Source organism: Pseudorasbora parva, chromosome 25, assembly GCF_024679245.1.
Source record: "Pseudorasbora parva isolate DD20220531a chromosome 25, ASM2467924v1, whole genome shotgun sequence".
NCBI lineage: Eukaryota > Metazoa > Chordata > Actinopteri > Cypriniformes > Gobionidae > Pseudorasbora > Pseudorasbora parva.
The window spans coordinates 14,222,015-14,247,912 of NC_090196.1; the positions used below are offsets into that span (position 1 = coordinate 14,222,015).

The 25,898-nt window shown below is 39.5% G+C and overlaps 1 protein-coding gene across 4 annotated transcripts in view; it reads left to right on the forward strand.

Annotated features, from left to right (window-relative positions):
* The window catches only part of scaper (S-phase cyclin A-associated protein in the ER), a 177,138-nt gene that overhangs the window by 111,934 nt on the left and 39,306 nt on the right, over nucleotides 1–25,898 (forward strand). For all 4 annotated transcript variants that reach the window (XM_067435766.1, XM_067435768.1, XM_067435767.1 and 1 more), the window contains 3 exons: nucleotides 5,548–5,671; nucleotides 12,967–13,187; nucleotides 20,636–20,791. In XM_067435766.1, the coding sequence (XP_067291867.1) occupies nucleotides 5,548–5,671; nucleotides 12,967–13,187; nucleotides 20,636–20,791 (501 nt within the window). The remainder of the gene's footprint in view (nucleotides 1–5,547; nucleotides 5,672–12,966; nucleotides 13,188–20,635; nucleotides 20,792–25,898) is intronic.

Genomic DNA, 25,898 nt, shown 5'->3' on the forward strand with positions numbered 1-25,898 from the left:
GTTATCCTGGCTAACTGAGGGAAGGGGGTTGTTTTCCAAAATCTCCCAATACATGGCCCCGGTCATCCTCTCCTTAATACAGTGCAGTCGCCCTTTCCCATGTGCAGAAAAACACCCAAAGCATGATGCTACCATCCCCATGCTTCACAGTAGGGATGTGTTCTTGGGATGGCACTCATCATTCTTCTTCCTCCAAACACGTTTAGTGGAATTATGACCAAAAAGTTCTATTTTGGTCTCATCTGACCACATGACTTTCTCCCATGACTCCTCTGGATCATCCAAATGGTCATTGGCAAACTTAAGACGGGCCTGGACATGTGCTGGTTCAAGCAGGGTAAAGTTCCGTGCCATGCATAATTTCAAACCATGATGTCTTACTAGTGTATTACCAACAGTAACCTTGGAAACGGTGGTCCCAGCTCTTTTCAGGTCATTGACCAGCTCCTCCCGTGTAGTTCTGGGCTGATTTCTCACCTTTCTTAGGATCATTGAGACCCCACGAGGTGAGATCTTGCATGGAGCCCCAGTCTGAGGGAGATTGGCAGTCATGTTTAGCTTCTTCCATTTTCTAATGATTGCTCCAACAGTGGACCTTTTTTCACCAAGCTGCTTGGCAATTTCCCCGTAGCCATTTTCAGCCTTGTGGAGGTGTACAATTTTGTCTCTAGTGTCTTTGGACAGCTCTTTAGTCTTGGTCATGTTAGTAGTTGGATTCTTTCTGATTGTATGGGGTGGACAGGTGTCTTTATGCCGCTAAACAGGTGCATCTAATTTAGGATAATAAATGGAGTGGAGGTTGACATTTTAAAGGCAGACTAACAGTCCTTTGAGGGTCAAAATTCTAGCTGATAGACAGGTGTTCAAATACTTATTTGCAGCTGTATCATACAAATAAATAGTTAAATCATAGATTGATTTCTGGATTTTTTTTATTTTTTAGATTATGTCTCTCACAGTGGACATGCACCTACGATGACAATTTCAGAGTTTTGGGAAAACTTGCAAAATAGCAGGGTGTTCGAATGCTTATTTTCCTCACTGTATATATATCAAAGAAGTAGCTATTGTTAGTCCTCACTAACTGTCAGATGTCCATCACATTAAATGAACTTGTGTTTTTTGTCATACTGCACATTAAAGTCCCCCTATAGTCAAAAATTGTATCCCTCAAAACTCATCTTTGATCACCAAAATTATGTTTTTTCCTGTGAAACAAAATTCTTCACGCCTTAAACGAGCTTGAATGTAACTCTCCATCCTTGCTTGATTTAGTGCACTCTAGCAACTGATTTGACATGTCTATTTTAGTGACAAAAACATAACAATCCGCATACTCACATCTGTGTACTTTGGACAGTCACGGAAACATTGTTTACATTTACTGTAAACAGTAAATTCAGTGTTTGAGAACAAAAATGTCAAATGCTGACAGAAAACACAACAATTTGACTGAAGAAGAGCCTTATCTCTAACTTTTTATAGTCCAAAATGGCCATTTGGTATAAACTCGATAGTACAGTCTGCAATACGAGGATTCGCAATGCTAGAGCTTTTATATACCGGTAAATATATGTTGCGTGCTGCGTTTATCCAATCAATGACACTGACACCGCAAATATGCAAATAAGAAAGATAACCCAGAGTTTAGGAATATACAATATAAAATAACTGCGAGATACAACAAATGGTAGCTGTCATTAATGCTAATTGTCATTCTGTTGGTTTATCACGCCAATAGTTTTTCATAACTAGACAGATTTAAAAGTTCAGAATGATATTTCATTATTACTGATGATTACCCAAGTGAGATATCAAGCATTAGCTGTGTTTAGTGTTCATCCATTGTGACAAACTCTGATTCTGGAATGTCACCTGTTTGATATCTTTACTGATAGCTTAGTAACGTCTAAACCTGTAGCATTTTCCTGCCATTCTTTTTTCCTTTTCTTTTTATTTTTTTCCTTACCCCAAATGCCCTTATTTGTTTCATTCTGGAGTTTCGGTGCAAGCGCTGGGGGTTGGTGTTGAGATTTGGCTAGTCGACAGCTGTTTTACACTTTAATAAGATTAGTGCAAAGAAATTAGTTGTGTGCTCTATAATCTGCCGTTTAACCATGCGAGCCACCTGGGGCTGCCCCACCCCCCACTGCTCACATTCCTCCCCACGCGTTATTGGACAGGCATCATATAGCCTCGGCCGTACCTTTAAACCCTGTGAACGTGCACCTAAGATCAGGTTAACGTGAATCTTTCATGAGCTTGTGAGTTAGTATTCATTAACACATTTTAAAAAATAGTTTTAAGTATGTGCTATTTAGCTTGGCTAATTTAAATATTATTTAAAAAATGCATTCCTAATCATAAATTTGTTTTATTGTCTCACTTTATGTACATTTTGTTATTTGGAACATTTTATGCACTTTAATTATATATATATATATATATATATATATATATATATATATATATATATATATATATATATATATATATATATAATATACACTAGACAAACTTATTAACAATCTGAGCAATTGTTTTTCACACTTGCTAGCACAATTTCAGTCGCCAGTTAATGTATGGCACTACAATGATGTGATAATCTCATGCTTAAGCCCTCAATCCGCTGTTTATATTTGAGAAGCCAAAGTGAACCTTGACACTGAGGCCTGTCATTCAATCCTCGTCTGGACATTTGACACTTATCCTTTAAAAACGTGCCTAGAAACAATATGGATACCTCAAATTCCATGACAAACACTGATGAGACTTAATTTCCTAACGCAGTCCTACACTGTAAAAACTGATCCACTGACTTAACTTAAAAAGGGAGGAAACTCTTTGCCTTAAAAATAAGTAGCAAACTTAATGCGTAATTGAAACGATTAAGTTATGTAAACTTGACAGTACCACATTTTTTTAATTGCGCATGAAATGTATTTACTTAGTAAAGGAAACCCGTTTCCTTAAAATGATTTTTAGTCAACTGATCTATTTTTACAGTGTATCTAAAATCTTTTTACAGTACATTAATTTAAGTACAATCAACTTGGATATTTAAGTAATTTCAACTTGAATTGCATTAAACCGACTTTAAAAAATGAGTGAATCTCACTCATTGTAAAAAACCTTGTTTTAAAAAGGTTGAAAATTGTTTCAAATAATGTACTTTGATGAGTTAAAGCAATGTAAAAAGTTATTGATCATTATATTTTTTCCTTTACAGTGTGAAGAATGCATCTGCGCATAGACATCTGTAAAATTCATGGCTGATAGTTTTTATTTTGCCAAAACCTGTTCGCGCCAACAGTCACATTGAGAATATTTGAACGCTTGGTGGAAAGAAAGAATGAAAAAATGCTGTTCGAAGTTACACAATTGAAGCTCTGGTGGAAAATCAGTGTGGCTGAGGCAGTGCTGGTCCGCTGCCCAGAGTGCACAGGTTGGAGGGGATCTCACGTTTCCCTTCCCTGACTGAACAGAGCCTGGTGTATCACTCCACTCACCCATGACCATCCGTCCTTCCTTTCCTCCTCCTTTCGCCCCCAAGCTCCGGTATCCTTCTATCAATACAAAAGAAACACTTCACTATTTACGCTTTGGTGAATCAATGTTCCGTTGACTGTTGCGTATTAATCGAACAAGACCTCTTTCGACACCCTTGTCAACTGCCTCTAACGTCTGCTCGGACGAGGTGAAAACTTGTCGATTAATAACAGCGTACATAAAAACGGCTACACCCGATTTTTATAATGGGTCACGATCGAGCGGCTTTGAAAGTGCAAAGCTACGAGGCGTGCGGGGAATACTTGGATCCTTTCCCAGCAGACCAGGCACAATGTTTTCCCTGCGGCCTCATACTGCATGTCTGACGCTTTTACACCGCTATGTCAATATTCGCACCGCTATCTCCCTGATCAGCCCGCCAGTGGGTAAAATATACACTGGTGTTTTTGTCAGTCGGGTGGAAGTTATTGACAGGCCGAGGCCTTCGAGGCTCGCGCTATTTTTATAATGAGTGCCAATACGGTTTGGCTGAAAATGCTGAACAGATGGTGAAGGTTGCGGTGGATATCAAAATGTTTACGGCTGGAAATAAACATGGCCTGGTTTAAAAAAGAAAAGTCAGATTCCATTTGTCCGTACGGCAGATAGGGCCCCGCCACTCTGCTTTGGGATAAAATATACAGTTGTCAGAAAATATTAACTAATGAAGGGGTGGTTGGGAAGAGGGGTGGATGGGGGAATCTGGAGTGGGAGCGGAGTGACTGGTCAGTTATCAGCTACATTAATCTCCTCTCGGGCTGGTGTGGAACAGACAAAATACAGAGGCCTGACTGACTGACAGTGGCTTGCTGGCCCGAAGGCGCTGACGGCTAGACTCTTATCTGAGCCAAGAGAAAACGAGTTGGGGAAAGAGATGGTGGAAATGAGAAAGCAAGGAAGGGGCCAGGCAGATGTTCGGGATCCAGTTCTTCTCCATTTCATCTAATTGAGCCGGTTGTAAAATCCCTTAAAAGTAAAGAACTGTGGCAGTACCTTGGTAAAGTGAGAATACCATAGTGTGTGGATGTATGTTGATATTTTAAATATGTATGTATCATTTAAAAAATAGGGTTGGAAAGTTTCCCGAATTTACAAATATTTTTGGAAACTTTCAAGGATCTTTCGGAAATGTTTCGAAACTTTTAGAAAGTTTCTGAAAATATTGGAAAAATAGGATTGCAAAGTTTCCAGAATTTCCCTACATTTTTGGGGAACTTTTCAGGATTTCTTGTAAATATTTGAAATTTTCAGAAAATATTGGGAAAATGGGGTTGCAAAGTTTCCAGAATTCCCCTACATTTTTTTTCGCAGATTTGTGAAAACTTTCCAAAAGTTTCCAGATATTTCTAAAAAATCCTGGAAAGTGTCTGGATTTTTTTTGGGAAAATGTGGTTGCAGAGTTTCCAGAAATGTTGGGGAAATTTTTTCAGTATTTTTTGGGGAAACTTTTCAGGACTTTTTTTTTGAAAAGTGATATAGAAAAATATGAATTTTCAGCAGCCACTCTAATGTTGTGTTGTTTTTGGTTTTGCTTTGCATAAAATACTAGTACTCTTAGACTGTGTATCTTTACTGTGTTGGTACTATTTTCATCATGGTTGTGTCAGACAAAATACCACAGTACTTTCTCTACTCCTTTTTTTGGTACGTGATTAAGCCCTCATCAGGCACCTCTCATGTTTTCTCTTCAACATTACGTAAGGAGCTGTTCCTGAGAGAAAATCCCTTGAGTTTAATATTCCAAGTGTTGTCATGCTTCTTGGATTGCGTGTGATGTTCACACTCCGAGCTTTAAGTGTCAGTTTCCTCAGATAACCTTACTGTATTACGGCAAAGAACCCGACTCATCTGATTGGCAATCTTTTACACTGCGAGTCGGAGTAGCCCTGAAATGTTTATACGGGGCCTGCTTTGTATCCTGATCATTTAGATGGAAAACTCAAAACAGGAGAAGCCGTCGACTTTTGAAAACTAATCCACCCCTCTCTTTCTCTGTAGGTCCCTCTGCGCTGCCGTGAACACATATTACCTGTCCTGTGCGCACTGCCACAACAACTGTTCCTATGTTCTCTACAGCAACAAAATTACTTTTCTTATGGACCTACTCCTCCATCAGTTAACAGTAAGTAGTAACATTGAGTTTGCCTAATCCTGCTGTTTTTGGGTTCTTAATGTGCCATAAATCCAAGTTTTTGTCACAACATTATTGACATCTAAAAGGGATATTTCAAACAAAAAGAAAAATTCTATCTTTTTTTCTTATCCTCATATTGTTCCAAACCTTTAACTAAAAATATAACTAAAAAACAAATGGTTTCCATATAATGCAAGTGAGGCAGGACTGGAGCTGTCAAGCAACGAAATAACGCAGAAAAAGCACCATAAAAGTCATATCTCATAAAGCTCTTAATTCATAAATATTGGATTTATACAACACTCTATATTCTTCTGTACTATAGCTTTATGTAAGGGAAAAAATAAAATTAAGGCTTATTATTTTACCCGAGCTCTTGCTGGCCTATTTATCAGGGGGCAACGAGATTCATCCTAAATTAATCTTACGTTTGAGTCTAATCTTTTCAGTGAATAAGTTCCAGTTTACAACACCCATCCAAAAGATTCGTTCACAAATCTGATTGATCAGGGTTATCAAGTTCAACTCCCTAACTCAATCCAGGTAATAATTACTGAATGACAACTAAAATCTCACAAAGGAATCGGATGACTTAGGAAAAACGTAGAATATAGCGCTTGAGTCACATGGACTTCTTTTTGACTTCATTTAATGGAAATTTTGGAGGCTTGAAAGCACCCATTCATTACAGCTGAATGGAAAAGAGCGACCAATACATTGTTTAAAATGTCTGCTTTTGTATTCCACAGGAGACAGTAAGTCATGCGGGTTTGGAACAACATGAATGGGAGGGTGAAAAATGACAGAATTTTCATTTTTTGGGTGAACTAATACTTTTAGGATGCAACTTCCACTTTAGCTTTTAAAGGCCTGAAGTGCTGTTTTGTCATGTTTAAAGGGTCATTTCTGTCTTGTTCATCTTGCCAGAGCATATGTAGCTCATCTACCAGTTTAAAGCAAGCGCCAAAATGGATTTTAATACATACAACATTGCTCTTGTTTATATGACTCACTGAATCATCTTAAGTTCTGGGAAAGCTCCACTGCTGAATCACATTTCGCATTGCTTCTGTCCCTTATTTTTTGTCTGTACCTCGGCGTCCGTCCGTCCCCCACCCCCCGCCCTTTGATTTTTGGCAAGGGGTTTTTAGAACCAAACTCACGCTACACTTCAAGCTTTTTAAGATGTCATTGAGACAAAGTATGGAAGACGCACAAATGTCAGTAGGGTTGTGTTTATGAAAGCTCCTCAATGTTGAACAAAAACACAGTAACAAATGTTTTACACTGAAATCACAACAGGTGCTAACAAAATGTATATATATATATATATACACACACAGCTCTGGAAAAATTTAAGAGACCACTGCAATTTTTTCTTTACTCAGTATCTCTACAAGTATGGAAGCCATTCCATTCCAAGGTCCGTTCAATTCCAACACAGGTACACCTCGTTCTACTGAATGAGGTGCAGATTAGGTGATCACCTGAACCAAATCTTATTTAATAAGGAAAAGTAAAAAAAAAAAAAAAAACTTCTGTGGTCATCACTATCCTCTTGCAGTAGGACCAGCTGGATTGCAAAACCAGTGCTAGTAGTACCTCAAAAGTAATTGGAATTTTAAAAAAAATAAGACCGAACTTTTCACTTTTTTACATTAAAAAGGAACGTTATGAGTGAGGAAAAGAAAGGTTCGATTCTGGCTTTACTGGCAGAGGGATACAGTAAGCGTCGGGTTGCTTCCATCTTTAAAATTTTGAAGACGGCAGTTCATAAGAAAAAGGTCAAGCAGTAGACATTGGGGACAACAAAGCTACAGACCGGCCGTGGGCGACCTACAAAAAGATGACATCAAGCGACCTACAAAAAGAATGACAAAAGGCAGCTAGGGTGAAGTGCACGGCGACGACGGTTCGAAACGGGCTCCTAGAGGCAGGGCTGAAGTCGTGCAAAGCTAGAAAAAAGCCCTTTGTCAATGAGCAGCAAAGAAGTGCCAGGCTGAGGTTTACAAGAGACCATAAGGATTGGACTCTAGAGGACTGGAGTAAGCTCTTCTCTGATGAGTCCAATTTTCGGCTTTTGTCTAATGGTTAGACGGAGGCCTGGAGAGGCCTACAAACCACAGAGTCTCACACCCACTGTGAAATTTGGTGGAGGATCCGTGATGATCTGGGGGTGCTTGAGCAAGGCTGGAATCGGGCAGATTTGTCTTTGTGAAGTACGCATGAATCAAACCACGTACAAGGTTGTCCTGGAAGAAAACTTGCTTCCTTCTGCTCAGACAATGTTCCCCAACTCTGAGGATTGGGTTTTTTCCAGCAGGACAATGCTCCATGCCACACAGCCATGTCAATCAAGGAGTGGATGGAGGATCACCAGATCAAGAGACCCTGTCATGCCCAGCCCAATCTCCAGACCTGAACCCCATTGAAAACCTCTGGAATGTGATCAAGAGGGAGTTTTGATTTCTGAACTCTTCCTAAGTTAAAACATTAGTATTGTGTTGTTTAAGGGTGCGTTCACACTTGTAGTTCGGTTCGTTTGGTTAGTTTGGTCCGGACCAAAAAACAAAAACAAACATAATAGTCCTGGTCCGCTTAGCGTTCACACGAGCATTTTTAACAGCGAACCTAAAGTTACCGAACCAAAGGCACAGGGAGACGCTCACAACCTGATTGGTCGGTTTATATGACGTATGAGCTCGTTTACCGAACATGCAAAACAATGCTGTGTGCGGATTACACGCGCGGGCATTTTATGCGTGTACATATGGCATTATTTTTTACCAGAGAACTCATGAAGAGCTCATGAAATGTTCACAACATTCAAAACAACGCTGTGTGCTGGATTAAACGCGATCATTTTATGCGTGTAACACATATGGCATTATTTTTTACCAGAGAACTCATGAAGAGCTCATAAAATGTTCAAAACATTCAAAACAGCAGCAGGATTTCCTCCGTTGTGCAGAAAAGAGTCGGGCGTCTCTTATGCAAAAGAGACGGCCGTTCTGTCGTCTGTACCTGCTAATAATGGTCAACACAGGAACTTTGATGAGAAGAGCCAGGTATGTTTTTTGTGCGTTTTTTCTAGCATTTTCGAAACATGCTCGTCAGACCAAATATTGATGAGGCTCTTCCTCGTTGCTCTACGTTTGCCCTCTAACGTTAAAGTTACTCATTTTGGATAACGTACACCGATCTTTCCGCGTCGTCAAATCAGCTGCATTATGCGTGGCATCTTGTGACATTATACGTCCGGTTTTTGGTCCGTTTACATGTCTTTGGTCCGTGTTGCGTTCATATATCAATCGAACCGCACCAGAGTTCGTTTGGAAGCGGACCGAGACCCATCTTTTTAGCGGTCTCGGTCCGCTTGTTTGGTGCGCACCAGAGTTCGGGTGGCAGCGTTCACATATGTTCAAATGAACCGCACTAACCGAGCAAACGCACCAGGGTTCGTTTTAATCGAACCAAACATGACAAGTGTGAACGCACCCTAAAAATGAATATGAACTTATTTTCTTTCCATTATTCGAGGTCTGACAACACTGCATATGTTTGGTTATTTTGCCAAGTTGTTGCTTTTGGCAAATAAATGCTCTAAATTACTATATTTTTATTTGGAATTTGGGGAAAATGTTGTCAGTAGTTTATAGAATAAAACAAAAATGTTAATTTTACACAAACACATAAAACCAGAGAAACTGATAATAAAACTTAAATAATGAAACAGGCAAAATTCTCTCTCTCTCTCTCTCTCTCTCTCTCTCTCTCTCTCTCTCTCTCTCTCTCTCTCTCTCTCTCTCTCTCTCTCTCACTCACTCACTCACTCACTCACTCACTCACTCACTCACTCACTCACTCACTCACTCACTCACTCACTCACTCACTCACTCACTCACTCACTCACTCACTCACTCACTCACTCACTCACTCTCTCTCTCACTCTCTCTCAATTCAATTCAAATGTGCTTTATTGGCATGACAATTGTTTCGATGTATTGCCAAAGCATTAACATACATGTACATATACATACATACATAAAATAAAATAAATAATAATAGTAATAAGTTGAACAATCTGTAAACATTTAGAATTCTAGGAACAATTTTGAATTCTCTCTCTCTCTCTCTCTCTCTCTCTCTCTCTCTCTCTCTCTCTCTCTCTCTCTCTCTCTCTCTCTCTCTGTGTGTGTGTGTGTGTGTGTGTGTGTGTGTGTGCGCATCACTGATTGGTCGACTCCTCCCTCTTTTTGTGACAGGCATTAATGTATCTTGCTGCTAGTAGGATACAATCTCTTTGTTCACCTAATACATTTAGAAGTTGTGTTTTATTGTTTGATGTCATAGGACTTAATATAGACTCATATTTATTTAATTTAAGTTTAACACATTCCATAAATAAGATTTAATTTAAATGCAAATTTATTTGTAAATCATGATGTCTGTGCGTGCAGGTTTCACTCATAAATATGTGTGTACAGTTAGTAAATGAGACCCTGTGAATGAGTCCACGTTGAGGCTTGTGGATATGTTTTTGCGCAAGAAAACATTGGTTTGTCAAATCATTAAGCCCCAGTCTAAAAACATAATATTTCCTGGGGGCACAGGGGTTTATTTCAAATCCAACGCAACCGTAAGTCAGCCCTCTGATTATTTGACATGTGATTGATATAAATAGACAGAATAGTCACCCAAGTGAAGTGAAAAAGTCAGTAAAGAGCAATATCGAAGTTATTTTTGCAAGCTGACCCATGTAGTAGTGTGTAGCATGTGTGTGTGTGTGTGTGTGTGTGTGTGTGTGTGTGTGTGTGTGTGTGTGTGTGTGTGTGTGTGTGTGTATCCACCCTTCCCCTCCCTGTAATTAGATTTGTGGAGAATGTAGCTGGTTTTGCCTGCTCTCTCAGCATGCTAACCTACTCCTCTGTAAAAACTGTCATTTTAACATAGGTTGTACCTGTGCTAAAGTCTCTATGTATTTCTTGTCTTTAATTAATGTCATCTAACTAGTCTTAATACCACCTTAATGCATTTAACCTTATATATGTCACATTAAAGTGTTCTATATAGCAAAAGCCAAAAGGGTCAAGTTTTGGGAAATTATTAAATAAGTTACTGAATTGTGTATATGTGTGTATATATATATTAGTGATAAATGAAGGCCAGTATCACTGTTACTAATACTGGTATCTCTATGAAATTGATGTTTTTAAACATTGATAGACATTTAACATTACAGTATAATTAAAAGCTATATCAATTTCAATATATATTATGCTTTAAAAAATAACTTTAAATTTAAGTGAACTTAAAACAATCTTCACATAAACCCATTAAAATAAAGGTCATATTTACCTGTGGCCCTCATATATAATTAATATACAGAAATGGAAAAAGTTATCAAACACTTTACAGTCTTAACTGCTTACACTAAATACAGATTAATCCTTATTTAAGCTACATTTTTCTCTGTTAGCTTTGTTCTTTGATGAACATTAATGGCAGACATCATAGAAACTGGTTTATTAGGCTGCTGTCACTTTAAGATCTGCCGCTGCCGAACATGTCGCGGTTTTGACGCGCTTTCATCTAATTTTCTCACGACTCGAAGTTCATTTGAGACGCTATTTAACTAATTTAAGACTGCTCTTTTGAGAATACTCGACAAAACAGCCATTTTGGCTTCATTTTGTGTTATTGTTTGATCAAATGTGAAGGAGAACTCGTTTCTGGTTTGTGTGTTTGTGTGTGTGTGTGTTTGTCAGGACATTCACAAACAGTGCATTATCTTAAGTCTTGTTGCGCTTGAATGATTTAAAAGCATTTGCATGAATAAGAGCGTGATCATATAATGTCTCGCCAAAGGAGAACGGAAAACAATTCTGCATTAATTGCGCTAAATATTTTTTACGCTCTGAACTGAAAAAATGTATTGCATACCTTAACGCACTCATTTTGACAGCACTAATTTAAATGTATTTTATATATAAGCAAGCATATTTATTTTATATTTGATTATTTATATGTATTTGAATCGACAGAATATATCCAGACTATAAATTAATGTTTTGGCCATAAACTTCTTAGGCAAGACCTCAAACACATATGAGTATTTGGCAAATGCATTCTATGTGCACGGTCCAGTTGTATTGGCTAAATGTGCATTCTTGCAAGTAGGTAGCCATAAACATGATGACGGCTTTAACTAACAGTACGATTCTCTTTAACCTCTCACTCTTTTGTGACTATAGTTGACATGAAATAACATGATCATAGAAGAAGTTGGTTTTATGTTAATGCCCTTGCAAACCTCACTCTTGGACATAAACTTTAAATGAGAAGCAAAATACATGTATTTCTCCATCCTTGCTTTCAAGCAGCATTTTCATTGCATGACCAGTCTTTTTTTAACACTGGCAGTGGTTCCTGCCAACGGGAATACCTTGCAAAGTTCTCATATGCCCGCCATTGGCACCCCACAAGTGACAATGTCGCTTCAAGTTGTAACTACCATTTTATGACCCAGGGCTGATGAATAATAGAGCAGCACCCGTGTAGTTATTTATGCACTAGAGGATCAGGATTCCAACCAAAGATTAATGGCTTACGCGTGGAAACAAAAGAGGACAGGATCCTTTTTATTTGCACCCTCTGCTTTAATTGAACATGTTTTAAAATGCAAGCTGAGGTTTAAATGACCCTGTCTATTGTGCAACAGTGCTGGGCCGGATATTGAGACACCAGCGCGGACCATTGTTGAGTCATCTCAAATGTCCGTCAATGCAAAGATTGGTGTAAGAGACAGTCAGTCATCCGCCAGTTTGCAAATTTTAAAAAAGGTATTTTTAGACCTTCCCGAATGGGTTTCAACCAATGTTTGCTTAGAGCACTGTACATCTTGTAAGGATGTAATTAATAGAATTGTGTTTTTTTTTTTTAAACTGCATCAAAAGAAGGATTTGCAGCAGTACAAACGGCGATAATGGTGTAAGTTACTGTAACAACACTGTATCAAAGCTCCAAACAGAGCTCCAGCAAAATGCCTACAGTTGTTTGAACATGACTGTAGTTTTAGGCCTTCCCGTCTTTATAGGCATGTTGAGAGTCGTTGACGAAGATGTTTCATCTGTAGCTCTTGATGAAACCTGAAAGCTCCAACGTGTCTAGACACCATTGTCTTGCTTCTTGGTAGACTCAGGGTAGTGAATACAGTTCAGCTGTCTTTGATTTTTGTCTATTTCCACCAATGCTGAATAACTCATCTATACCTGTTTCTGTAGCTCTTCGTGCCTGATGAGGACAACTCCATCTTTGGCCGCAGTGTCAATAAGCAGATCTTTGAGGGTTTGACCACGGGACTTCTGCAGACAGTCGCAACAGTGCTGGGGCAGTTGCACCCGCATGTTCTGAATGGAGATGCTCCACGTGTATGCACTCCAGATGCCAAGAGCAGACCTGCCGCCAGTGAGAACTTCAGCACGCGTACTCAAGATCTTATCAGGTTATTCCTTTATATGCTTTCTTTCCATGACTCTTCCTGATCCAGCATCTTGAATGTCAATCTTATGTCCTTTGTTGGAGTAACGCATATCAATTGACATTATCATGTTCATTTTTGGACATGACATAAATAATTGAAGGCACAATACGTACGATTTTTTTAATTAAAATTGTCCAAAAACCACTAGAACAATGTTATATATTTTGCACTATCCCAAGCATGTTTAAATCCAGAGAAATCAGCTATTTTATTCAGTGTTACGGACTGTGTCATTCCGTCGCCTGGCAATGACATAATAATCGCCTTTCACATCGATTTCTAGTTTTTCTTTCCTAGAAACCATGGAAACAACAAAGACGCTTTGATATATTTTGTGTTTTATGAGACAGGTGAGCAACTGTTTGAGTACAAACAGGATGGAATTTTTTACCCGGAACTTCATTTAAACCTCGGTTCCCTAGTTCCTGGAGAAATTTACTTCAGTGGATGAAACATGGCTATACAATATATTTTAAAATTAATTGCATGTCATTTAGTCATCCAGTTTTCATTATGATATTCTAATATCAATCTAGATTACTACAAAGTGCAAAAAGTCTCTCATACCAGCCACCGAGCCAACGTAAGTGACGAGTGTTGTTAACATAACTTTCAAATGCATTTAGTATGATTTTTTTAACCATGTAAAACAGCGTTACTTCACATACACAAAGAACGAAAGCTTCCGACTGCCGCATAAGCATTAATAAAAGCCCAGAGACCGGTGTTTTGCGCAGGTCTCTCACATTAGCATTTACACCCAAGGCCTCTCAGCGCGTCCTGCTTCATACCACCATAACGTTAAAGGAAGTGTATGTAAGATTGTGACCAAAACTGGTACTGCAGGTTTATGACCGGAAACACTAGCATCTAACAATGCCTTGGGGAAAAAACAAAAAAACAGTGCAGCTAAAAAAATAAAGCATATACATAAACCCAAATAGGAAATAAAACAGTTATCAAATAAGCATGTGTCCTTTTCTCCTATTCATGTGTCCTAAACTTCATTGGAGTCTCATATTTTAGAGGAGACCATGCAATTTGGGAAAGAAATCAATTAAATCTGTATCTGTGTTTCTGCAGACCTGCAAACTCTGCCGTTTTCTTGGTCAATTTGGTCATTTACGTGAATCGCGTAGAACCGAAGAGTTTTTTTTTTTTGGGGGGGGGGTCTACAGTTCTGTAGACTAGACGAAACATTATTGGATAATTCTTATAACTGACATTTCTCTGGGCCAATCGGAATCTTAGCTCACTTGCGTCAGAAACTTGAAGCACACAACGTCAACTGAGCTCGCCATTGAATGAGATGCCTGGCTACCACGCGAGTCTGACGGATGGAAGGAAGCAAGCTTAGTGTTCAATTTAAGCATGGGCGTAGATTACGCCCCGCACTTTTAATAAAGTGTATTTTCATCCCCCGCACGTTTACTGGGTCTCCTCGATCCTAGTCGACCCGCTCTGAGCGGGATTCGAACCGGCGTTACCTGCGCGAGGTCGGGCAAGTTGACAGGGATGCTAAAGACAGCTTTCTCTACCTCGGTTGATTGCGCGCTTCTTGAGGTCACTGGCAAGTGTATTTAGTCTTATACATAGAAACCAATGTGAATACATCAAGATTTAAATTCAGAGACAAAAAATAATCTATGCATGACCTGTCATTTTATTCGTATCTAAATATGAAGAGGGCGCTTTCACAGAAAGCCCAAAAGCGGATTCGTAGAAACTTAGTCACGCTGGAGCTGCAGCTGAAGGAAAACAATCGTTATGAGCTGAAACGTGACGGCGACAATCAGACGATTGCGACTATATATGCTTTATGTGTGTTTTTCAAGCCATCTCAATCTAGGCTATTTATTGATAATAAAGTAGGCCTATATCATATGACTAATGCAGTGCTAAATGACAGCTTTTTAAATGTTTATCTTCTGCTCACCAAAGCTGCATTTATTTAATCAAAAATACAGTTAAAACAGTAATGTTGTGAAATACCATTACAAATGAAAACAGCCTTTTTCTATGTGAATGTAGTAAAGTATAATTTATTCCTGTGATCAAAGCTGAATCATTTATCATCATTTTCCAGTCTTCAGTGTCACATGAGCCTTCAGAAATCATTCTCATATGAGGATGTTATAATCAAGAAACATTTTTGATTATTATCTATGTTGAAAACAGTTGTGCTGCTTAAAAATGTTGTGGAAACCATGATACATGTTATTTTTCAGGATTCTTTGATGAGAAAGTTCAATGGACAGCATTTATTAAATAAATTATTATCTTTTGTAATACTAAAAATATCACTTGTGATCAATTTAATGTAGCCTATGTCTGATCAACAAAAGTATTAATTTCTCTCTTTTTTAATTTTACAACAAATGTTTGAATGGTTTGGTGGTTTCCGCAAAAATGAAGAGGCACCATGAGCAGCAAAATTGTTTTCAACACTGATAATAATCATAAATGTTTGTTGATCATCAAATCCTAATATGAGAATGATGAGGGACACTGAAGACTGGAGTAATGATGATAAAATCAGCTTTGATTACAGAAATAAATGACACTTTACTATATATTCACGTAGCGAACAGATGATGTACATCAGAATAATATTTCACTGTATTACATTTTTTACTGCATTTTTAATTAAATAAATGCAGCATATATATATATATATATATATATATATATATATATATATATATATATATATATATATATATATATATATAACCATCTTATGATGATAAAAAATCCATCAAGTGTTTTTAAAAAAATCTGTACCAGCTCTTCGTGTTTATGCTGCCCCTCCACAAGAAGTTGAAACGCTTCAGGATGAACTGCAGTTAAAGTTTACAGGGTAACGTTAAATTACGGCATGCTTTCTATGTATGATGTTCTCAGTATAATTCTTAATCCCACGTTTATAATGAACACAATATGGTTATTGTGTTATCACTGGTTTTAAAGTTAACGTGGATGTGGAAAGGTAACACTAAGCTTAATTATGTAGATGGTTTATAACAGTGTCTGTTACTGTCTAAAAATAAATTGTGTTGTAACAGTTATTAAAATGCATAGATAACGTTACACATCACTGACAAACCGGCATTAACAGAAAAATTATTATTATTATTGGCATTAGGTGTAACATCAATCTGTCAATGAACTAAGGTATACATCAGTAAACACATAGCATTTGCGCTAACATTACCCTGCCAGTACATAAAGATAGATCAAAGTGATGTCACTTTAACCAACCACTCAGAAACGTCCTGTTTAGCCTTAAATGTTGAATTTCGTTGGAGCTGTCATCTTGTCCCGGTCTGACTCCGGTTCAAATTGATAGAGTTGATCTTTTTTTACGGTTTATGATCTGTCCTCTCAGAGACTCGTGTAGCAGTTATTTCGCCTCTGTTGTCAATGGCAACACATTTCTAGCGCTGCCCCACACAACAGAGGGGCGGGGTCATTCTTCATTTAAAGCTGTATGCACTAGAATGGCTTGCTGAAAACAGAACTGTTTTTAACCAGGTAAAATGAGTGTTTTCCTACAATACTAATGATAATTTTTTATTAAAGTATATTACAAAGTTTTCATTTAGACACTAAAGAATCTTATTAACTTCTATAAAAAAAGGCATTATGACCCCTTTAATATTTTCATAAGTAACTATAAAAATAATTACACATTTTTTCTCAGTAACTGATTAGTTTTTTTTTTTCAATTAAATTGCCTAACGCCGTTACATGCAAGTAGTTGCTCCCCACTGGTTAGCAACAATATTTTTTGCAATGGGAAATACACAAGGATTTCTCAAGTCCCTTAAGCAGGGAATGACCTCTTGGAAATGATCCAGAGGTTATCCCGGTCAGACCTATCCTATTTTAATGACATCATAGTCTTGTACACATCAGACCTGGCTTTCTGCTCTTTAATTGGGTACAGTATGCTCTGGGATGCACCATCTTTTTCCTAACTTAGCCGGTAACTCCTTCACAAATCTGTGCTCTAAAGTTTTAATTCTCCACATTGGCCAAAATTCCCTTCTGGAAGTGCACGACTTGAAGTTGAACTCAACATGAGAGTAGGGCAGTGCGGAGGAGAGCGCTAGTGCTGGGCTTTCTCCTGCTCTCTGAGGAAAGGCAGACAGCCCGGCCTGCTAAGAATCCCAAGCTTCCCACAATCCCTCAGTGTTTCCTCCCATGATTTGTTTGACACGAGCAGTCTCAAGCCCAGTGCAGTGACCGTGGAGTGACCTTGCAGACATGGCCGGAACGGGCCAAGTAGTGGCTGGATAACCAAAAATAACTACAGGGAAGAAATAAAGTAGAGCCTCTTTTGCGTTTAGACATTTTTTAACCTCCTTGGTTTTGAAAGAGAAATGAGGACTAAAAAAAAGGATTATGCTTAAAGCATCCATTTAATTTCATTTGATGTAAGCGAATAAACTCCCTGAATTGGTCGCATTCACATCCGTTAGACCTTTGGCTGGACCGTGTCTGATCATGACTGATCACTTTGGCTCTTGTTTCCCGGATGAAGCATCTGAGAGGCTGCACAATGGTGGGTGGAAAACCGCTTTGTGCTTGAGCCAAACCCAAGAGGAAGATAAAGACATAACAAGGGGCTTTAGTTCAGGTGATGGCTGACCTATTGAGAAGAAGGGGAGGGGAGAATTGTAATTACCTTTGTGTGCGCACATTTGACTGACAGCCGTAACAAAAGGAGGAATGAGGGAAGTATGAAAAAGAGAGTGAGAGGAAAAAAGATTTGGGGAGACTGGGAAACCGAGGCTAAAGTAGAAGGTGTGAGATGCGGATCTGCAACTGAGTCCGCACTTTGCTGCACTGGAGCCACATAACGCTGGCCCAGACTTCACTGGGAGGTCCAGTGATTGACTGTAAGGGACTTTAGGCATTGCTGAAGGTCGGAGAGGGTGGAGGGACGGAATACCTGAGCCATGAGGGAAGAAGGGGGGCTTTTCTTCTTTTCTAGATCTGAGCTGGCACACGGAGACACAGCCATCCACTAATACTGTAATTAGGCCAGATTTGTAGCCAGGAGGGTGTGGACTAACATGGTCATGAGACCTTTCATTTGACCAGACGAATTAGAGATATAGACATAATAGGCAGGAGTTGTGGGCTCAGACGAGAGCTCTTATTTCAGACTAAGAACGCTCTGGATTGCAGTGGCCTTTATGACTGTGAGCTGCCTACATAGACAGCATTTTAAGTAGGGCTTCCCTCTAATAGCCAACTAAACGTTAGCGACTAAAAGAGGCTTAGTTGACCAAGATTTTATTAGTTGTTTAGTCATAGAAAAAATCTGCGAGGGACAGTTACAGTATGTCAGGCAGGAAGTCCAAAGGTTCACCTATCATCCATCAAACTCAAATAAGGCTTATAGTTTGGAACGTGCAAGTAGCAACTTTACATCGTTAACCTAAATAAATGTGCACTATTATTAGGGGCATATCCAAGTGTTTGTGCAGGAGAGTGGTAGCTGAAGTATTCGCGCTTCATGACATGGAGGCGCCGGCGCGATCACTTGCATTTTTTTCAACTTAAAATATTTTTTGCCATACAGATAAGAGTAATGCATCGTTCCAAAGTTCTACTTTAATTTGTCTCAAAAAATGTAAAAGTCTACTTTTAAACGTACCAATTCTAATCAAAAACCAATACTCTCTGATTATGTAATCCATATGAAAGGAGCACTTCTCGCACGTTCACTACACTGTAGAGATGAGGAGTCAGCATTTTCAACTTCATCTTTGCAACAATGACTCAGAAAACACTAGTTTATTAAAGGGGGGGTGAAACACTCAGTTTCAGTCAATCTCATGTCAATCTTGAGTACCTATAGAGTAGTATTGCATCCTTCATATCTCTGAAAAGTCTTTAGTTTTATTATATTTATAAAAGAAAAATGGGCTGTACCGAGTCTTTCCGGAAAAAAACGAGCGCCTGGAGGCGTATCGAGTGGGCGGAGCTAAAGAATGACGAGCGGTGACGTCCTCAAGCGTGGAGAAACCCATGGCTATCGATCTCAGCTAATAGATATATGATCCAGGATCATTCGGAGGCTGAAATAAATTGAACAGGAGACACAGAAACAGCAGGACGTCCGTCTCTGTGGTATGTACTGTATTTAGTGGCCTGTCAACATTTGCGCTTGTTTACTCGCAGTTTATGAGGACATGATTCGGTTTATGGACTATTGAATGCGACTAAACCTTAGCAGTAGCAAGCAAAACGGTTTTGCACGTCAGACTAGTGTAACGTTATACATAGAACAACAATGGAGAAACAATGGAGAACAACAATGGAGAAGCGCATTTGAATGACGAGGCACGCGATCGCGTCGTTTACTGATGTTTACTCACGCGACGATAGCCAACAGCACAGACATTTGAAGCAGTTTTACTCACCGGCTGCTTCCAAAGCAGGACCGAACCTTTATCGCTGGGACCGCTCCGTCAAAAACACACTTCTTTGGTATGATTTGGGAAAGTCCTGACAGCAGTGAACGGTGGAGATCCACTTTTGCGACGCGACTGAAGCGATGTTGTGAAGCTTCCGTTGTGAACGTCATTTCTGCGTTCAAATCGGTTCAAATGCAGCGCTGCCTTCCCAGAATGCTGTGCTGAAGCATTGAAGTCGCTTGATGTCACCCATAGGAATAAAGTGGAGCGCGGCGCCTGGATCGAATGGATCTGCACCTGAGAGTGTTGAGAGTGAGCCCGTACGGCCCATACAAGGACCCTCCGCTCTATTAACGTCAAGCCGAGCCATCCTCGAAAAAAAACGGAAGGAGTATTTTTAACTCAGAAATACTCCATCAAATGTCCAACATTAGTTTTTGAAACTTTGTCTATGTTTAGGATGGGAATCCAAGTCTTTAACAGTGTAAAAAACTCAGTATGCATGAAACAGCATTTCTTCACCCCCCCCCCCCCCCCCCCCCCTTTAATATATAATCAAAATGTCTCCTTGTTATTTTTAGTGACACATCCATTACATTTTCTAATGCTTTGTTGCAAGCTTTATGCATGTGCTTGAGATCAAGGCATATATTCCGCCCCCAGTATATATTTAAGTAATTAAATTAATGTAAACAAGTGATTTGTCGGCTAATGGCTTAACTACTAGTCAACTAGAAAAATCTTTAATCGGGGGCAACCCTAATTAAGGCATCATGCGTGTGCTCCCGGTGTGAAGTCTATTACACAAAGTCCTAAACTATCTGCCGCTTTTGAGAGAAGGCAATCCCCTAACCTATAAATTTAGCCTAAATCAAATTGATGTTCCACTCAAGAAAATGAGCATGATTAATGTGATTGTCATCCAAACGTTTTCGTGCGTGTCTTTAAGTTTGACGCGTTTCGACTTGTTTCCCTCAGCTATGTGGTGAACATGGGCTTGATCGACAAGCTGTACGGCTCTTTCCTGTCCATACAAGGGCCGATCGACGAGAGTCCCAAAATGGCGGCCTTTCTGGAGCAAGCCACTGCTTTCCTCCATGGGATGTGCAAGTTGTGTTTTGCCTTGACTGGACGGTGAGTGGTTTCTAATGTTACTTTACTCCATTTGTCTCCAATGTAATATTTATTTACTTGACATTACCTTGACATAAAAAAAAAAAACATGGTATACACTGGGACTCGTACCATTACATTGATATTCTATGAAATACTTTATGATTTTATATGGGTATGGTAATTATTCAGTACTATAGGGAAAGTTCAGTAATACCAATATATGATGTCATTACTATACCATAATACTTCCAAAGTATAGACTATTTTTAGTGGTCGCACCCTTCCCAAACATCCCCAGACAAGCAGATAACCTCATTCCTATCTAAATGAATAGGTGAAGTCCACTGTAGTCTTGTTGTTCTGATGTCTGAGGAGGTGCAGACCAGAGACAGCAGCCCCATCAATCAGCAGCTCATTTCCCAGTGTCTGACGTTAGCCCCGCAGAGCCTGTGCTGATAGTCATCTAGCGGCCCCGCAGCTCTGTCTCCCTGCACTGTAAACTCCTGCCTGCAGCCCACCCACGTGTGTGTCGGAGTGCGTTTTGTGCATGCACAACTGCTGACAGAGGCTAACCACACTGTCACAGCTTGTGATATCCCGACTTTGACCTATGACCCTGACTTGCAGAAAAGACAGATCACTGTGACGCTGCACTGTTGCTTTCTACATACTTTAAATTGCATTGTAAACATTTTAGGAGTGATTGTTTTTTTTTGTTTTTTTGTACGATGTGATGTTGAAATAAAAGTCTGCAGATTCTGCTGAAAAAAGAAAGCGCTAGTGATGTGTGTCAGAACAATTTGAATGAAATTCTCTTGATCTCCACTGCTTTTATGTCCAAGGCTTTAGACTGAATGAGTCTTTGCATTTGCACAAATTCAAATATTACAATTCCATTCCACTTGGATTTTGGAGTTTCTTCAAAAGGTCATAGCTCCACCTCAGTTGGCCAGCTATGTTCTATTCCAGCTGTTGCATGCTATGACGCCACCCAGCTGGTTTTGACAACTCCAGTGTCTCTTCCAACATCCTTTGGCTTCTGACATTGAATATCTGTGAGAAACTCCAGTGCCATTTCTTCTCTTTAATAGTCCTGCTCGGCGACATCTTTCATAATCGAGTCAGCGTTCCGTTCCGTCATTCCTCACCGTGCTGAAGGCCAGGAAGTTGTCCCTTTGTGGTTCGTGTTTGACATTTCCGAGTTACTCTACTCTCTTGCAGTTGCCAGACCCTGGGATTTGTTCTTACAGCGAGTGGTTTTGTATTTCTGTCACCGGCTACCAGTGTATTTGTTGGGATTAAATATTGATAGTCATCGGCGGCCAATAAGTCAAGGAGTGCTTGTGCTAAGCTAATGATGATGTGTTAACATATGAATTGTGGCATGTGCTGCGATCCAAATGGATTGAAATGCTGGTGTATCTGAATGTACTACTTGTTCTAGAACAGGGGTGTTCAATCCTGCATCTGGAGATCTGCCTTCCTGCAAATTTCATTCCTGTGATACTCTTTTGAAGAGCCCCTATGATGCTATTTTAAAGGTTCCTAATTTTGGTTTGGAGGGCTCCTACAACAGGTTGTTTACATGCATCAAAGGTTAAAAAAAAACATTCATTTTCTCATAATATGCATTGCACATCACCACATTTTTCGATGATTCAGTCTGTCTAAATCCCTTCTTTCCGAGATTCCACTTTGCCAGTCTGTTGTGATTGGTCTAGCATTTACAGTGCTTGTCGGAAGCTAAAGTTCCATCACCATAACTGAACTTAAGTTTAAGCCTACCATAGTCCTCAGCGATTGTATACACTGTAAAGACAGTAAAGATGACATTGATTTACAATATCAATCCCGGCACGAGTCTGATAATGAAACATCGGAAGAACTAGTTATTCAACCCGAAACTCCATCGCAAGGATGACTTGAAAGAGAAAGTATAAAAATTGAGTGTCTGTAGACCTCTCACGACTGTTTTAAAGACAGCTCATTATTTCCATTCACTCCACCTTCTCCCGTCTGAGCTCTTTCCAAAGCCACGCCCCCAAAACACATGAACGCGCCTCACTGGCCACTCAGCTGGAAGACGCATTATTTACCTGAGAGGAGCGGTGGGCATGTAGTGACATCATGTCAGAATCACATGTAATAAAAAATCGAACTTTATCAGTATGAATATAAACAAATAAAATGTCTTTTAGTACTCACTATCAAGCTAGAATACCGATACTGGTAAAGTTTAAAATATAATTTTGTTTGACTCGGTAACGACTAACGAGCTAGTTATATTTGTAAGGCAAAGCTAAAAACGGGTTGCATTGATACATGTTTTTCCAAAAATTATACTGTGATGAAGATGAATTTCGTGTAAGATTCATAACATATATGGTGTTTTGAATGTAAGTTTCCATGATGAAAGCATTGTTGATTAGTCGTAGCTAAAGCTAATAAGTTCTAAAAAAAGTTCCTGAATGCGGTGTACTATCTTTAAATTCAACATGATAGCGATCAACTTGAGCTAAACATATTGAGTATTTATCATCTCTACTAATGGCTCGCTAAGTGTATAACTATATTAGGCAGCTACGTGTGCTAGTGATACATGCTTCATGAAAACATAAACCAAAAAAATGTATAATCAAAATGAAAGATCAGCTGTCCAGCAGAAATACAGCCATCAAGGGGTCGCTTTTCTGCCCCTTGAGGTCCCTCAGTTCTCGACATCGTTGGAATGCCACACCGATATTTACTCGCGTTTGATTTCTTTGTTTATCCAAAGACTTTTTGTGCATTGCCTTTTCTTGTACTGTCTTCCTTTTTTTGCATTTTTTGCCTTCGCTGACTGCAAAACCCGGCACTGTGAATTTTGAATGCTCTTTCTCTGCTATTATTTTGCTCTTCCAAGGTTTCGTGCCGCGTGCATGTGGGCAGATCCTGAAGCGAAAGCGGTGGTAGCCATGGTAGCGAGAGAGAGAGTGACAGTCACCCAAGCCAATCACTTGTTTCGTCCTTGATGAAAATAATGAGCGGTGTTTATTTATAGAGTCACTCGATTTTTATACTCTCTTTTCCAGAGTACTTACATTTTAATTATGTATTGACATATAAAGAAAGTTTAAATACATTTGGAAAAAAGTGTTTTAGATCATTCTTACCTACCTTTAACAAATGAATGTCAACAAACCTGTGATTATTTCTCATTTATTGCAGTGTATACGGTGTATACGGTTGACCTGTATATGAGGTGTATACAGTGGACCTGTATCAATAGCAGTGTATATGTCAGCTGAGCACTAACATGAATGACTGATGTAATGTAAACATTTAAAAAACTAATGCTGCCCCATCCTTTATCTTTACTCACAGTAGTAAGAACGACAGACAATTTACATTAATAGACAGTTTTAGGTAACATTGGCCTGATTTGCCGAAGTATTTCAGTAAGACAGTAATAATGTGAGTTAGTCGATCAGCCGGATACCTACACAATATGAAACAAAACTATGTATTTTAAATACCTAGAAGAAATTATAACAACATCAATATTTATTCATTCTTACAGGTTGTGATTCTGAGGAGCAAGCTGGTCCAAATAAACTGGGTACTGTCCCTTCCGTCAAGAGCAAGCATTTTGCGAATCCCGCATTGAACTCCGAAATTTGAGAAGCAGTCGTTAGTAAAATTACATGTTTGAGGGCGAGTCAAATTGTTCGTACAACGTACAACATAGGCGGGCATTATGCAGATGGATTTTCTAGTGACGTAGAACCGTCACACAGTGGGATTCAAATTTTTTGCTGATTCAGAGTCCATTCTTTCTTTTGGGAGACAGTACATTTATCAATCATGCACTTTACAACTTAGTAGAACATTTACATTCCCAGACAACTATAATACACACTGCATGAAAAAGAATATTTGAAAAACCATAATTGGGGCAATGGATAACAATTCTACAGGAATGCTGATCAGCAGAAGCAAGACTGGGCACTCTTGCTGTAGACAAGTGGAGACCATGAAAGGTTTGGGAAATGGTACAGGACATTTTCGGATGCTGACCCCTTTACCCCAGAGCACCCTCTCTATGTGCTAACCACACAATGTCATGGTTCCAGCAGGGTTTTATGGACCTTGACTAATTTCGAAACCTATTTTTACCTGAGTCTTTAAATTGCCCTTTTCCCTCAAGAAAATGTTTCACGGCAAATCAGAGTTCCAGATATATTTCTTCTCGTCTTTTCTAAATCGAGTAGACACTAACAGCATTACCACAGGTTTAGCTGTAAGCATGGATTAATCAGACGATGCTGATTTGGGGTCAGTAGGTAGACTCAAATTGCCTCTGTCAGGCCTTTCACTTTCATCCCACTCTGCTGTCTCCCGTTTCAGGGTCAGGGGATGTGAAGTACGTCATGCACAGTCACTCTGTGAGAACCAAGTCTTTGTTCCCTCATGTAGACACTGATCACGACTGTCGGTGGATGCTGCCCTTATCATCTGACCTGAGACCAGCTCTGGGGATTTTCTTACGCCGGTTAAGGTTAAACGTGGGTTAGGAGCGCAGAGCTGAGATCAGTTGAACAGGGTGGCTTCCACCCGGAAGCTTATTCCGAGTAGCCGATATCTTGCGCTTGCTGTGATCTCATTGTCACGAGTGGGTTTCCTCCTCACCAAGCTTGACGCTCATTTCCCCCCTTGACATACCAAAAGGTCTGTTTCCCCTCCAGTGCATTTAGTGTAGTGTTCACAGATGTATCTCAACTGCAATGTGACACCTTGTAGAACCTGCCCCCTTGTGCTGTTTAGGGATCAGCCCTTGATACCAATAGACAGACTCTTGCCGTTGCGACGGTAACAGAAGATCTCGTCTCAGATCAGCTTAAGGACCGCTTCTGCTCATACCCTCAGGGATATGAAGTTACCAATCCTGCTAATCTGCAGGGTGTTGTCCTGACTAAGACACACAAACATGCTGCTGTAAATCTGGTAAGATGGGTCTTAATTAAATGTGCTGCAACACAAGATGGCCAGAGAGTACGGTGAGTTTGCATAGTTGTGGAGCCAGTGCTATTGGATTTGACAGATGGTTGTCCAAGTTCCAAGACTTCCCTCTACTTTGGCTCTAGTG